At 46.6% G+C, this 16,566-nt stretch overlaps 1 protein-coding gene across 2 annotated transcripts in view; it reads right to left on the reverse strand.

The window, feature by feature from the left end:
• The window catches only part of tnfrsf21 (tumor necrosis factor receptor superfamily, member 21), a 61,688-nt gene extending 45,280 nt beyond the window's left edge, over positions 1-16,408 (reverse strand). For both annotated transcript variants that reach the window (XM_034527954.1, XM_034527953.1), the window contains exons 1-2: positions 15,958-16,408; positions 4,841-5,549 (exon numbers count right to left, since the gene is read on the reverse strand). In XM_034527954.1, coding sequence (XP_034383845.1) covers positions 4,841-5,549; positions 15,958-15,984 — 736 coding nt within the window. In that variant the 5' untranslated portion in view covers positions 15,985-16,408. The remainder of the gene's footprint in view (positions 1-4,840; positions 5,550-15,957) is intronic.
• Positions 16,409-16,566: the final 158 nt, after the last annotated feature.

Consider the following 16,566-nt stretch of genomic DNA (forward strand, 5'->3'; position numbering starts at 1 on the left):
ATGTGTCACGAGCTCAAGGTCAACACAGAACATGGAGTTCTTGCCTAGTTGACCTCAAGTGCATTCTCGATGACAAGATAAGATTTCAAAAGTCTTACAACAGTTACATATCACAGTCTCATACGAGCCAAACGACATGACCGATGGACTTAATGTGAAGATGGAAATATTGCCGCATACTCAGTCGTGCAGCAACAAGAGAAAAGACATTAAACCATTTCTGCGGAAATCATCGCACAGCCAGCATCTGCACAGCTAGCAGAAGTAGTGGCATTGACAAAAGCACTTGAATAACCAGAAGGGAAATCGGTCGACAGCTACACCGATTCAACCTCACACGGAGCCGTACATGACGACGGTCCCCCAGTAGTTGAGAAGAGGATTCTTGACTACAGTAAACACACCAGTAAAGCAAAAGTCAATTGAAGCAATTACTGAGAGCCATCCTGCTACCACGACACATAGCAGTGATGAAGTGTAAAGGACACCAGACCACAAAGACAAAAGTGGCAAAAGGCAACGAAGCCGCTGACCTCGCAGCAAAGAAGGCAGCAGGCTATGTGAAACAAAGGACAGACATAGCCGCACCAGAACTCCCAAAACTCGGAATAGAAGACATCAAGCTCATGCAGAAAGAACAGAGCAGAGCAGAATCAGTGGGACACAATGGAGCCGTCCAAAAGAAAGGACTCTGGAGATCACATGATGGACACATAGTGGCACCTGCAAGGATGTGTCAAGGACTCATCAGACAGGCACATGGTCCCTCTCACGTGAATCCCAAAAGAACAGAGGAGGAAGTTTCCATCCTCTGGTGGCATCCTATATGACTGAGATGGTGAAACTCATCACCATGAATGTCCCACCAGCAATGATTTTAGTATGAAAAGACCATACAGATGTCCCCAAGGAGAGTTTCCAGTGCCAGATGCTCCATTCAAAGAAATATGCATCGACTACACCGATATGGGTGCAGAAAACAGGAAGAGAGGTTTCAGATACCTACTCGTGATGATCGACAGATACACCAGATGGATGGAAGCGATCCCCTGCAAGAAAGAAGACTCAAAGACAGTCTTAAAATGGCCGAAGAAGGAACTCATCCCGAGATATGAAGTTCCAAGGAGAATAGGGTCTGACCACGGCACACACTTTGCAAACAAACACTTACAAGAGGTGGAAAGACACCTAGGAATTACACACGCACACGGAGCAGTCTACCACCCACAATCACAGGGTATAGTCGAGAGAGCTAATCGGACGATTAAGTCAAAGATAGCTGAAATATGTCATGGCACAAAATACCTAGCTGCAAATATTTTTGAGAAGAAATGAGAGATTTCATTTTCTCTTTCAGTAGGTGTTCGAGCAAGAGAGGAGAGCCAGACGAATACCAGCTCGCAATCAGATCCTAGCAGGATTTGAAATAGTTGAAAGAACATAGAGTGGATCAATTACATATAATATAATCCGCAGAGATAAATAAATTAAGAGATAAATAATTTAAGATAGATGGGATTGGACGAGTAATTAAGACTCCGTTGGACAACAGAAGCGCATTTAATAGTTGATTCCTCCCACAGGTGAGAAGCTGTTCCTCACACGGAGTTCGAGATTGCTAATCTGATCCTTGATAATTTAGTTTGAGATTGCTAGTCCGAACCTGGATAATTCAGTTCCTTAAGTAATAATTTTTGAGAAGATTAAAAGAAAACATAGAAATAGAATGACTACTTCTCAGACATGTTGGAGAATTGGTTCGGGAAATATGAAATTATTTCCAAATATATTTCAGATATCCAACTTTAGTTAGAGCCGGCGCAGAAAGCCGCTCTGTGTGTTTTAATTCTCTCCCACAGCTACACTTGTCTCTCCATCGTCGACCTTCACCGTGTACCTGGCTGCCTGCTGTGATGGACCTCACCAACAGATGTGCTGCCCACAGAGGAGTATCGTGCACCTTTAACACATTGATTCAAATTATAAAAAAATCACAGAAGTATGATGATAATAAAATAAATATAGTGTTTGAACTTGCTGTTTTCCTTTTACTCGAGGAAATCGAGGAATGGAGGAATGCAGAGGAGGAGACCATGGAGGAGATGAGCATGCAGAGAGAGGAGACCATGGAGGAGATGAGCATGCAGAGAGAGGAGACCATGGAGAAGATGAGCATGCAGAGAGAGGAGACCATCAAGAAGATGAGAGTGCAGAGGAAGAAGATGCACATAGACATATGCACAGATAGACACATATCTGATCACAACACTCCTAGACTTTAGTTACTTTGCAGAGCAGGGTCAAAAGGAGGGAGTGATATTGTTTTTTCTTCCACAGGTATTGATAATAAAGATTGTATTACAGTGATGTTTACAGTGCGGTGAAATAAAATCCAATACAAGTTGTTTATACTATGGAATAGTATAAAAGGAGGGACTGTTAGGTTGTAGTGGATTTTATATATTTGCACATGTAGATAAGAGAAGTTTGTGTTTTAAATTAATACATAAAGAAAGATATGATAATTAATTTGGGATATTATGAGGAATATTCTGGAGGAATGTATTATGAAACATAAGAGAGGATCACTGTTTTATTATTCTGTTTTAATGACAAATGTAATGATTAACTGTATGATGCATGAGAATGAATGAATGTTTTATTGTTTAGACAATAGTTAAAATGGATGCCGATTGAAACCTAATGTGTTGCTTTTATTCTGAAGGCAGGATAATAGGGGGAACTTCCTGTCCTTGACCAGAAGAGTGAGCTTTGACCCCGCTAATTTATCAATTGGCTTAGCGAACAGAACTGCGGCATCCTTTGAACTGACCAATGGAACTAACCTTTAGGTGTGAATTCATTTGCATGACCAGACTAACGACCGAGCATTTGTTCTGGGGAGACAAGGTTCTACTGGTCTGGAGACATGGTTCTACTGGTCTGGAGACATGGTTCTACTGGTCTGGAGACTTGAGACAGCCCCGGTCTGTGGCTCCCTGGGAGCTGCATTCCGTCAGTGGAGAGATCCTCCTTTCTGGCCCCACGATCGTGAACGCTACATGAGTATTATCTTTGCCATTAAATATTGTTAAACTTTAACTCGAATCCTGAATTTCCTGCAGCCACGGGACCCGGAGCTTTGAACACAAATCTTACACTTTACAAGGAATTGATTTGCATTTGTCATCTGTACAATACAATACATGTCATTTAGCTGACGCTTTTATCCAAAGCGACTTACAATCATGTTACATTCATACACTGTAGACACAGCTACAGGGAACAATTCAGGGTTAAGTGTCTTGCTCAAGGACACATTGACTAGGGCAGGGATTGAACCGCCAACCCCCTGAATGAAAGACGGACCTGCTAACCACTGACCACTGACCCACAGTCGCCCCATGTTGTACAGTATGCAACATGCTGATTACACGTTTGTTGGTTGTCAACAGACAAATGTTGAGCTTAAAGTTAAAACCAGAAACCAAATTTCTAAAAACTGCCAAAAAAATAGGAATATAATAATAATCCATTTAATTTATATAGTGCTTTTCAAGATACTCAAAGAAACTTTACATTATACACCATAGACACAGCTACGGGGAGCAATGCAGGGTTAAGTGTCTTGCTCAAGGACACATTGACTAGGGCTGGGATTGAACTGCCAACCTCTTGATTGAAAGACGGGCATGCTAACCACCGACCCATAGTCGCCCCCATAAATTCTGCACTTTTTTTATCAACATACTTTGGAAATAAATATTTGAAGGATTCCATTCTCTCGTTTTCTGTTTGAGCTCAACACAACACTTTAGTTTCCTTCCCTTCTGCCATGATGCATTGTCATTGTTTTCCAGGTACTGGCACCTCCTATTCTGAGGCCCTTTTGAAATATAAATTAACATTCACAGCAAAATCTCTGCAGGACATCTGTGGTTGCTAGGAGATTTGTGATGTAACTCCAAAGCCCATCAGTTTGTCTTATCACTGATGTTATTGTTGAGCCAAGACGTGTTTTTCTAGGCTACAACTCTTTTTCTGCCCCCCTTTCCACCCTCTCCACACAAGTGAAAAAATAACAGTCATGAGTGCGTAATACCCACCGCCACCACCCACCCTCACTTTCCCTCTGACAGCACAGACGGGGTCAAATGAACTGGCTGAGAAGCCATCGATCGCATGCCAGCACAAACAGTAGTGACAGTGTTATAGGTGTGGGGGTGTATGTAGGGAGAAGGGGTTTACTGGCATTAGAGAGTTGATTCTGAGAAATGACTGACTGAGACAAGACGTAAGAGGGATGGCGAGGGAGGGGGGAGGATAGAGAACAAGAAACACAAAAGGGAAAGGGGATCTAAAAGTAAGGAGGGATAGAGGGAGTAGGAAAAAGGAGGTGAATGAGGCAGAAATAGTAACATTCCGGAGGCAGGGAGCTGCCACCGGTCTGTTTCCATGCTTATAAATGTTCTTCGTTTTAGGATTCACAGTGTCCTTTTGCTGCAACGGGCAATTTGAGGAATAATGCTTCCACTCTGTTCAGCTGAGCTCGGCAGATCCTGACTTCCAGCCCATTATTAAATGCATAGACATGAGAATGGTATTTCCTCATCCACGCTCACATTGAGAAAGTATCTCTAAATGTTTAACCATGAATGCCAATGAAATTAAGAAGGAAAGTACATCCATAGTTCGGCTCTTACTAGCCTTATTCAGCCCATCTCAGCAAAGCATAGCCTAAGTAGACATCACGCCACTTTTTGATATCTTAAAAGCCATCTCAAACTTCTTTTGCTATTTCCAATCAAGACAGTTTTTGCATTCAATCAGTGTCTCTTACCTTTATATGCAGGTCCAGTCAGGGATGATGATGGAGTGGATGAAGTAGTCATGGGTCTCTGTACAAGAACAGCCTGTGCCGGCCCCAGTGGGGTGGTTGTGGAGGCAGGCGAAGATGAAGAGGAAGAGGGGTCTGCAGAAGGGGCTCCACATATATTATTTGTCTCTTTAGTTCCAAGTGTGAGCAGCACCAGCCCCTGAGCTTGGCAGTCCCTGTGGGTCGGGCACTTCACCAGACTCGACTCCACGTCTGAGAAGGTCCCCTTGGTGCACGGCTTACAGAGCACGTCCTCTGTTTCACTTCCCCTCCTTTTCACCCTGGTGCCTGGCGGGCACAGCGAGTGCGGCTTACACTCTGCGCCGCCATCCGCCGACAAATAGCTGTTGGGGGGACATGTGCAGACCCGGTCCTGGATGGGCGTGCAGACGGCTTTCTCGACGAAGCCTGCAGGACATGGAGTTCGACAGGGATGGCATTTCTGCATCCCGTTCTCGCCCCGTGTGAAGGTGCCTTCAGGGCAGCGGCTGCACTCCCTCACGGTCGTCCGGGTGCAGTGGACGGACACGTGGGTGCCTGCCGGGCACTTGTCACAGACCAGCTGGGTGCCCGAGTCGGGGTCGGTGTGCTGATAGTGGCGGGGGGAGAGGATGGACTGGTCAGCTGGGCTGGTTGTGGTCAAAACCCGAGCTGAGATCACTGTACATAAGAGCTGAGAGGAGAAGAAAGCATGAAAGGGAAAGAGACATAAACAAATATGGCAAAAGTGTTTAGATAGCAGAATATATCTATGCAATGAAACTGAAGCTCCATTAGTGCTGGGTATCATTTTACGATGCCAGCACTCTTAAAGTGATTCCGAGACCAATGGAGTACTTCACGTGATACCTTTTCTTTCCTACTTCATTCGATACCCTTCATGTGAATGGAGGCATTCAGTCGCGTAAAATGCTACCACTGCATTTATTTTGATCAGACGCCACAGGCGTGTAGTATAGCCAACCTTTTAAACCATGTTGGTGACATCAAAAACACAGCACTCCACTTCGTCACACTGCAGCGTCACACTATACTGCATCTTGCTGTTGATTGGCTGCGAGCAAAACCATACAGATGCACTCTATAGTCTTTAGTGGGTACGAAAGGGACTGAATGCAGATATACTTCGACTGGAGATGATTCAGTACTTCTTGGTACTGGGTTATTATTAAAATACACAAAACAACCTGCAATAACGGCTTATTTTGGGGGGGGGGGGGCGGGGTTGTAAACACAACACTGACATATCATCCCCTTTTTATATTTAATATGGCAAACATGTTCGCAAGCAGTTGCCTATAAACACACCCAGTAGTCACAGAGCAACATAAGCGTTCATTTGAAGTCATGTTTCTGGCCATCTGGTGAATGCAAGTTCAAAATGTACTCTTGTTTAGCCGTTTCTCCAAATGATTCCTCTAAATATTTTTTCCCTCTGGGAGCATGAATCCTTAGAGCCGGGTTAATGTGCCAACAGACCAAAATCCACAGCAAATATCAAAGAAAAGTGTTATTTATCTTGTGTAAAATGTTAAAAATTCTAGCAAAATTGGGGCCACTAAAGCAAGTGCATGCATCTCCCGTTATGGTCACAATCCTCCAACTCATAATCCATAATAAACCAAAAGCAGAAATCCCATTTTATTGCCAAAGGGACCAACATTAGCAGTAATCCTCGTTCATGAATAAACACAGATTGAATAACAAGCTGACCACGAGTTGTTAAGACCTAGTCTAGTTCTTGATCAAAGGGTTGGACAGATGGCCGGAGCAACTGACAGAAGGACCAAAGCGCCCCATCCCAACCAACTGAGACTCCTTCTCACTCTTGTTTGCCCACATTTGGATTTGTATGCTGATCAGGTCACGAATTAATACCCACCAAAACCAAAGTATGAGCCCATGCAATCAAACAACTGGTTCCAGACCAGTAGTGAGCAAGACTTAAGCACTGTCGAATTTGGTCCGACAGATGAGTGTGTTTTGGATTTCCGGTGCTGCCATTTAGGTTCCCGATGCACACTTGAGTCTGCTTTGATGAATTTTGTAGGAAAATACCCATTTAATCCAATTGAGCTGCTCACTGTGCACATTCACTTTACAACCACAACTGAGACTTATATCAGACACACAGTATGACTTTCCTCCTGTGTGTGCGTGTGTGTGTTTCAGGCTCCCCTCTCACCTCTGCTGGGAAGCTAACAGCTCACTGGGTTTAGGGGAATAATACACACATGTCTCAAATGTACACCACACACACACACACACAGTGACTGAGTCATGTCAGAGCAATAACTTCAGGCAGCCTCCTCTCCAATACTTCTAGAGGGCTGACGGTGCTTTGCTGATCTAAGTCTGGAGCTCATGTCCAGATCCGACTCCTCTGTATCGGTCCAGTGAGAGCCCGACCCAACAGACATGTGGTACGAGAAGTTCTCTCATTGTATCATTGTGCATTGTGTCGTAGTGAAAGACCGGTTTGTTCGCCTCCTGACCATAGACTGTATATAAGAAGTGGACGTAGTCACCCATTGGCCTTGAGCCAATTGTACATCCCGAAAAAATCATTTCAACCGTCCTGGGGGTCAGTGTAAAAATATAAAAGAATTAAAAAGCCCCTGTCCTTTAACTTTGTTATTGTCACCTATAGTGACAATTTGCATAAAAACACAATTCAAATTATTAGAAGATGTATGATTGTATATTTATTTTATTATTTGCATTGATTAAAATAAATCTTGGCATTAGTAGGATTATTGATGTATTGTGAACTGCTTTGCGCTCGTGCCAGGAAGTTAAACCGCTCAAAATAATACGCTAATATCTTTATATTACTGTGAAAACATCTGCTTCAAACAACTGTATTCAAGTTTCTCGCTAAAAACAGAATTTCACAAGATGACATCTGAATCATAATAACTCGTAATTTACCTTCGGCCAAGAATTTTTTTTACTGATTTAGAATGTAGCTCAATGCAACCTCCGTTAGCATAAGCTGTTAGCGCTGTTCTTTAGCCAAGCGGTGCTGCATGCACCACTGTTGGACAGCATTGGAATCAGAGGAATCAAATCCAAGGGATCAGACAGATAGGGTGGTTGATTTCCGTCCTCGCCGCCGTACTTCAAGGTCTAACGTGGACTGGCCACGAAGTCACGGAGAGAATTTATCTCCTGATGTGACCCGTTAGTGGAAGAGGAGGATGGTGTGAGAGAAGCACGGGTGGAGCTGTGCGCAGCAATGTGTGTTGTTCCCTTTCCCAGAGTGTGTGTTCTCTGAACGTAGATTAGCAGAACCAACAGCTCTGGGTTTGAAGCGATGCACCGAGGGGAGGACTTAGCCGATGACGCACATCAATGTTGGTCAAGAACCAAAGCGTCTGTTTTCGGGTCCTCCCAGTGAAGCCCCGCTGCATCATGTTCATTCAGAAGCGGAGCGGTTAGGAGGCCCATAAACTGAACACTATATCCACCGCGGAGACAACTGAAATCAGTGAGACATCAAGGATAACAAAGAGACTTTTCCTACTCACTTCCCTTCATCAAATAGTCAGAGGAAGACCAACTGGTTTTATAATTGGTGCTAATAAGAATAAAGCAGTCCATTCTTTCGCCGCTCTGCTGCCCTCTCACCGCCCATTCGGCTCTTTGTGCTCGTTCCCAGAACCCTCCTCCATAAACATCGGCGGAGCATGCTCCCAACATGCTGCTCATAACTCTGCATGTCGACATGAATGCATTGAATCCTGCTGGGAAACGGGAACAATGGCTCTTCCTGCCTGTTTACAGTTACCGTAATCGAGGCTCGCGGCTTGTTGAGGAAGAGATAGACGTGCTAGTATTAAACAGGAACTCTGGGGTGGCTTAGTACGGGACCCTCGTGCTTTTCGAGCCAGAACCTGTGGTGCAGATTTTGTTTTTGACTGGGGAAGATACCAGGCATCGACCCGAGAGTCAAGAAAAGGAGCTGAAAAGGTCATTTGATAGGTAAACACTGTCTTGTGCTCTTGAGACTGAAGCAGCAACAACGGAATTCAGACCTCATGAGCACAGTCTGCGAGGAAATTAAGTTACATATTGAGCAGCTGGACTTTTTATTTTCATGTTAGCAACAGTAACCAAGAACCCCACTCTCTGCGACCCCACACATTCCATCATTAATCAGATTTATTATAAAATGAAATATTTGCGACATAGTACCTTGTCCCACCCATGTGCAGCCTAACCCTAACCCTCAATAGCAGCCAAACCGAGGCACATATTTTGAGACGCGAGCGTCTCTCCGCGGTTGCACCTGGGCGATCGCTGTGGCTGCTGCCATAAGGACAATAAAAGACACTAAAGAAGCAGAAGGTGGAAACAAAGTGCAGCGCTGGCATTTTGTCAGTATACAACTGCTAACACACACACACACACAGACACACACAAACACACACACACTCTACACAGCCACCCCTGCAGCTCAGCAAAGCATGAATTAATTTCAGTCTGTGCTGCCAGCCTCCCTCTTATTATGCCAACTTCGTCTCTGTGTCTTGCCGCACTGCCTATAAACTACATCATCTGCCCGGCGCACAGGCCAACCAGCCAATCAGAAGGCCGGATGCAAAGCGCGTCACCAAATTGCTGCAGTACCCCTTAACCTCTTCAAACCGAGCTGCCCGGCGGCGGGTTTTGGGGTCTAGGTTAAATTATGAGAAACAACGTTTTGGATGAGGGTTTAAGGTTTTATCGTCACCAAGATGTACCAATTAACTTCTGTGTCACGGTAAAACAAACCGAAGCATGGTGACTTTTTACAATCATTCAAAATATTGTAATTTAACCCGAACCCTAACCCGAACTCTAACCCGAACTCTAACCCTAACCCTAACCCGAACTCTAACCCTAACCCGAACCCGAACTCTAACCCTAACCCGAACCCTAACCCGAACTCTAACCCGAACTCTAACCCTAACCCTAACCCGAACTCTAACCCTAACCCGAACCCGAACTCTAACCCTAACCCTAACCCGAACCCTAACCCGAACTCTAACCCGAACTCTAACCCTAACCCTAACCCGAACCCGAACTCTAACCCTAACCCGAACCCTAACCCGAACTCTAACCCTAACCCGAAACCTAACCCGAACTCTAACCCTAACCCAAACTCTAACCCAAACTCTAACCCGAACCCTAACCCGAACTCTAACCCGAACTCTAACCCGAACCCGAACCCGAACTCTAACCCTAACCCGAACCCTAACCCGAACTCTAACCCTAACCCGAACCCTAACCCGAACTCTAACCCTAACCCGAACTCTAACCCAAACTCTAACCCGAACCCTAACCCGAACTCTAACCCGAACTCTAACCCTAACCCGAACCCTAACCCGAACTCTAACCCGAACCCTAACCCGAACTCTAACCCGAACTCTAACCCGAACCATAACCCGAACTCTAACCCGAACTCTAACCCGAACCCTAACCCGAACTCTAACCCTAACCCGAACTCTAACCCTAACCCGAACCCTAACCCAAACTCTAACCCGAACTCTAACCCTAACCCGAACCCAAACTCTAACCCTAACCCTAACCCGAACCCGAACTCTAACCCTAACCCGAACCCTAACCCGAACTCTAACCCTAACCCTAACCCGAACCTTAACCCGCCGGCAGGAAGGTGAGTTTTGAGAGGTTAAAGCAATGAGGTGAAAAAAGAAAGACCTTTTTTAATGTAACCATTCACACTGAAAGGGTTTTAAGACAAAAACACGGACAACTCCCAGAACGGACAGCACCGTGGTAGCAACCTGTCAATCTCAAGCTAGCCCCGCCCAAAAGCACGTGACTCTAAATCAGTGGTCCTCAAACTTCGCGCCCCACGAAAAAAGTTCGTTGCCCAACAAAATTGAAATAACAACTTTTTGTGACTCCTTCATCTGTGCTTTTTCAAATAATAGAATAAAGAAAATTGCAATCACTTTTAATTAAACCAGATTGCTCCAGCACACAAAAACAAATAAATGCATTCACTTTGTTAGAACAATGCAAATAAAGTTGTGCAAAAAAGAACTAATATTTGGCAAATAGCTTATTGTGGCTGCAATTAACATGTTTGGCACTGAATATCTTTACAAGTTAATAACAATAAAGTGCAACCTGTGAAAAACTAAACAAAACAAGTTAAAATATAAGAGTTTTACACTAAATATCTTTTCAAAACAATAACGTGCAACCGGTGCAAAACAAACTTAATGCAGATGTGTGTGAGCCATCAAGTTGTATCAGTATTAGTTCAAATCAATATTCCCGTGATCGAGTCGTCGTTCATCTCCAGCTTCTGAGGAAGATGCTGCTCTCTGCCTTGAAGATGAAGATTTAATTCATTCAGCTTTCCAAATATGTCACTGAGATTTCACGCTGATAGCATCGTGAAACCCTCGTGTAGTTCACGGCTCATGTAGCGCCTCTCTGTGTATGACACAGTGTGGCCATTAGGCATTCAGAGATCAGCGCCTGCAAGCCCTTCCTTGCCCTTGTGAAGTTCTCCGCACGGCCCTCGCGCCCCACCTGTAAAACCTTGGCGCCTCACTTGAGGGGCGTGCCCCATAGTTTGAGAACCACTGCTCTAAATGGACCATAATTTACTAAATGAACATCATAGTGTATTGAAGAAGACTTCTATATTTCATGATTGATACCATAAACTCATGTTTACAATGTTTACTGGTGGGAATAAATCAAGAGAAGTCATTTTCTCATAGACTTCTATCCAACCAGAGGAGACGCCCCCTGGTGGTCAGGAGAGAGAATGCAGCTTTAACACATGAAGCATAGACTTCTATACAACCAGAGGAGTCGCCCCCTGGTGGTCAGTAGAGAGAATGCAGCTTTAACATATGAAGCATAGACTTCTATACAACCAGAGGAGTCGCCCCCTGGTGGTCAGTAGAGAGAATGCAGCTTTAACATATGAAGCATTGACTTCTATACAACCAGAGGAGTCGCCCCCTGATGGCCATTAGAGAGAGTGCAGCTTTAACATATGAAGCATAGACTTCTATACAACCAGAGAATTCGCCCCCTGATGGCCATTAGAGAGAGTGCAGCTTTAAGACACTTCCGCATTGGCTTCCCCAGAGGACAAAACAAATTAGATAATCTCTAGTTTGAAACGAACAAGTCATTTGTATGACGTTCGTGAGGATCTATGTCTGAATGACTGGTGCAACTCAATCCCAAGGCTTTGTGCTGCATGCCGGGTCCTCAGGGGGACGTTTCATTGGATGCCTCTGTAACTCACTGAGGGAGTAAAGGACCGAGGGAGGGGGGAGATCCCAGGGTGGAGCCGTCAGTTAGGCAGCTCTTGTTTACATCACATAGGCAGAGCAGCACCACTGCAGAGCAGTGTTCCTGTTAAACACACCCACTCACAGTACACACACACACACCCACAGTACACACACACACACACAAACACACACACACAGGCACACAAACACCTCAACCCCCACTCCCCCGCCCCCCACACACACACACTTTGTGCAGAACACTCTGTAATTCTACGCCCCCAGGCTGCAGCCAAAGGCCATCCGGAGACACGCCGAGGACCCAGATTGCTCGTGAGCATCGGAGCAGGAGCACGACTTGATAGGTCAAATCTTTTTTTAGGTGACGGGCGGCCCCAACCTGAACCCCCCCCATTTTGTTCCACTTCCCTGTTTTTGTGTGTGAGCAGTCAGACAGAAGTCTGCACTTTTGACATGTGATAGGCCACGGCTGCATGCCTAATTTCTTAAGGCAATGCTTCTTTTGACTGGTGTTGGGAGTTGAGAGGAGTGGATTTTCCAAACACCAAGGCATTCATAATGACGTATCACAGGAGAATCACGGTAAACCGTGGATTGTCCTATATTTAACTTTTCAAAGCTTTCCACCATCGTCAATAAACTAAATTTCAGCAAATTTGCTCACAATGCCCTAATGCTAAAGTTACAAACTCAGCAAACTCTACTTTGTTCTCTTTGGCGGCACCTATGGCGATAAGCGGCAATTGCAGGTGTGCTTTTGGATCTCACTTCTCAGAGACCGTAGCTTGTGATTGTTTTCCCGGGGAATGTCGCCACAGACGTAATACTGCAAATGCATGATGGGCCGTCGTCCCAATCCCCAATGTAATAGTGACTTCTTCGAGATTAATATTCTAAGTCTCAATCTCTTTTCTGAGAGTCTTGTGAAATAAAACTCCCAGAAGTGTTTTCATGAGTGAACGCTTTTGTTATCAAAACGGATGAATCCTGATCCTGTCTACTCTTTTAATTTTTTTCTTGTACCATCTGCTCTTGTGAGACGTTCTGACACCTTTGTGTTGGAAGGACAGCGAGCCTCCCTTTTGTGCTAAACAACACTGGTGTACTGGAGGGATGTTATGACACAGCATTTTTAAACCATGCCTAACATTTGACAATAACTGTTTCTTATCAGCCACAGCACAAAGGACTGCGTGACCCACCCACCTGACACTTGATATGAAGCACCTGTCTTTAGATTTCTCAACGGCACGAGCGGTTAATGTGCACGTGGACGGATGAGGCCCGCGAGGAAGAGCCGCCTGTCCGAGGCACACGGACCCCGTGACGAGGCTCTGATCTGTGCTGAGCCGGCCACGCGCTGCCCCACACCGCAGGAAGCAGACTGAGGCTGCAGCAGGACTTTCACGGGGCTCAATATTGTGGTTCTTCAGGGACCGGGGGGGCGACTCAAGTCACTGTACACAACAGGAAACAATCGAGCTACTGTTTAGTCTGGTGTGTGTGTGTGTGTGTGTGTGTGCGTGTGTGTGTGTGTGTGTGTGTGTGTGTGCGTGCGTGTGTGTGTGTGTGTGTGCATGTGTTTGTGTGTGTGTGTGTGTGTGTGTGTTGGACCATGTGAGTTGCATAAAGAGGTGTGGGTGGGATGTTTGTGTATATGTGTGTGGCAGAAGACATTAACTGTAATTACAATCCATTTAAAGAAGCACACACACACACACTTGTGCGCGTGGTGTGCAGAACAGCAGCACCTGTTGCGTTTGGCTTCAAGCAGGTCTCCTGGGTGAGAATCCTGTGTTTGACAAAACCTTCCTACCTAACCTCCTCCCTAACCTTCCTTCCTAACCCTCCTCCCTAACCTCCTTCCCTAACCTTCCTTCCTAACCTTTCTCCCTTTCCCTCCTCCCTAACCTTCCTCCCTAACCCTCCTCCCTAACCTTCCTCCCTAACCCTCCTCCCTAACCCTCCTCTTTTTCCCTCCTCCCTAACCTTCCTCCCTAACCTTTCTCCCTTTCCCTCCTCCCTAACCTTCCTCCCTAACCGTACTCCCTAACCTTCCTCCCTAACCTTCCTCCCTAACCCTCCTCCCTAACCTTCCTCCCTAACCCTCCTCTTTTTCCCTCCTCCCTAACCTTCCTCCCTAACCTTTCTCCCTTTCCCTCCTCCCTAACCTTCCTCCCTAACCGTACTCCCTAACCTTCCTCCCTAACCCTCCTCCCTAACCCTCCTCCCTTTCCCTCCTCCCTAACCGTACTCCCTGACCATCCTCCCTAACCCTCCTCCCTAACTGTACTCCCTGACCATCCTCCCTAACCCTCCTCCCTAACCGTACTCCCTGACCCTCCTCCCTGACCCTCCTCCCTAACCGTACTCCCTGACCATCCTCCCTAACCTTCCTCCCTAACCGTACTCCCTGACCCTCCTCCCTGACCCTCCTCCCTAACCATACTCCCTGACCATCCTCCCTAACCTTCCTCCCTAACCGTACTCCCTGGCCCTCCTCCCTAACCGTACTCCCTAACCTTCCTCCCTAACCCTCCTCCCTAACCCTCCTCCCTAACCGTACTCCCTGACCCTCCTCCCTAACCGTACTCCCTGACCCTCCTCCCTAACCGTACTCCCTAACCTTCCTCCCTAACCCTCCTCCCTGACCCTCCTCCCTAACCTTCCTCCCTAACCCTCCTCCCTAACCCTCCTCCCTAACCGTACTCCCTGACCCTCCTCCCTAACCTTCCTCCCTAACCCTCCTCCCTGACCCTCCTCCCTAACCTTCCTCCCTAACCCTCCTCCCTAACCCTCCTCCCTAACCGTACTCCCTGACCCTCCTCCCTAACCGTACTCCCTAACCCTCCTCCCTAACCCTCCTCCCTCAGCGCTCTTTATACTCTGTTGGTAGCTCACAAGCATCTAATGGGTGTATAGTTGTTGGAAAGCGGGGCATCTCATAGACGCCAGAGGACAGACACCGAGGGGCCACTAGCCAAGCGTCGGTGTTTAAGACCCTGGGAATGGGACCAGTCTGACCAGTTACCGCATGGACGTCTGGCCCAGTCGGCGAGCATCTTTCTGCCTGTATTCTATGTGAAGGTGCAAACCAGAGCGGCACGAAGCCCACCGGACCTGAAAAGCCCAGGGTGGAGAAGTAGCATGTAAAGGTCCAGAATACGGTTACATACATTGAGGGCTTTTGCATATTAACATTCTTATTCTGTATTTTATGTATTTAAAGGCTTGTTTATATAAATGAAGTCCTGAGAAGCTGGTGAAACGAGACGCGAGGCCTGAAACAAATCAAATCAATCAAATGAAAACATAACGCTTTGTTTTGGCTCATCTTTATCCCGTTATCCTGCCTTTTAATACCAAAACACTCTCTACCTTGGAGCGAAGAAAGGAGAACGAGAAGGGAATTCAATGTACGCACGACAGTGAGGAGACGCAGGCCAAGTCTGAGGATGAGGATGAGGATGGAGATGAGGATGAAGAGGGCTCAAGCTGCCTACGGATCCAACTACATTCAACACGTCTGGCGTAACAAAGGGACACCTGCACCGGTCTAAGTACTGCCACCAAAGCATCCACCCATCATCCACTCAGAAGTTACGCTGAAATAAAAAGTCCTCTATTTGTATCGCACATTTGATTGTATTCAATGGACTTCCTTTTCTCTCTGCTTGCCCCAAACCAAAGCGAGTCAATGGGCTGACACGTCCAGTTGTTAAATGGAGAAGCTGCCGGTGGATCCTCGGCATAAAGAATCCTCATGAAGCTAGCAGCAGGGAGGGTACTCACCACTGCGGACGCACACAGGGCAGACATCGTCCTGCCGGACTACACACAGACGAGGCTGGAGCAAACGGTCTGGTCCAAGTTGTCTGCTGGAGAAACCCTTCTCATCCCTAGATGTTCCTCCTCCTCCTCCTCATCATCATCATCATCATCATCATCATCCTCCTCGGCTTGCTGGAGGAGAGGAGCTCCGCTGCGGTGACAGTCTCAGCTGCAGTGCTTTATAGTCCGTGTCTCGAGGTGGACCGGTTTCAGGTAGTACGGGATCAGGGCTTGGGTCGGAAGGAACGCCGTGTTGGTGATTCCCATCGCGCTGATGGATGAGGGCCACGCTGGTGGGGAACGCCGCCTCGCCCCGTCCAGGTCCGTGCGTGTGCAGTGCAGCTCGCTCTCTCTCTCTGTCTCTGTCTCTCTCTCTCTCTCTCTCTCTCTCTCTCTCTCTCTGTCTCTCTCTCTCTCTGTCTCTCTCTCCGTTGCTGCGGAGCGCCCTCTCTCTCTCTCTCTCTCTCTGTCTATGTCTCTCCCTCTCCCTCCCTCTCTCTCTCTCTCTCTCTCTCTCTCTCTCTCTCTCTCTGTCTATGTCTCTCCCTCTCCCTCTCCCTCCCTCTCTCT

Source organism: Cyclopterus lumpus, chromosome 24, assembly GCF_009769545.1.
Source record: "Cyclopterus lumpus isolate fCycLum1 chromosome 24, fCycLum1.pri, whole genome shotgun sequence".
Taxonomy (NCBI): Eukaryota; Metazoa; Chordata; class Actinopteri; order Perciformes; family Cyclopteridae; genus Cyclopterus; species Cyclopterus lumpus.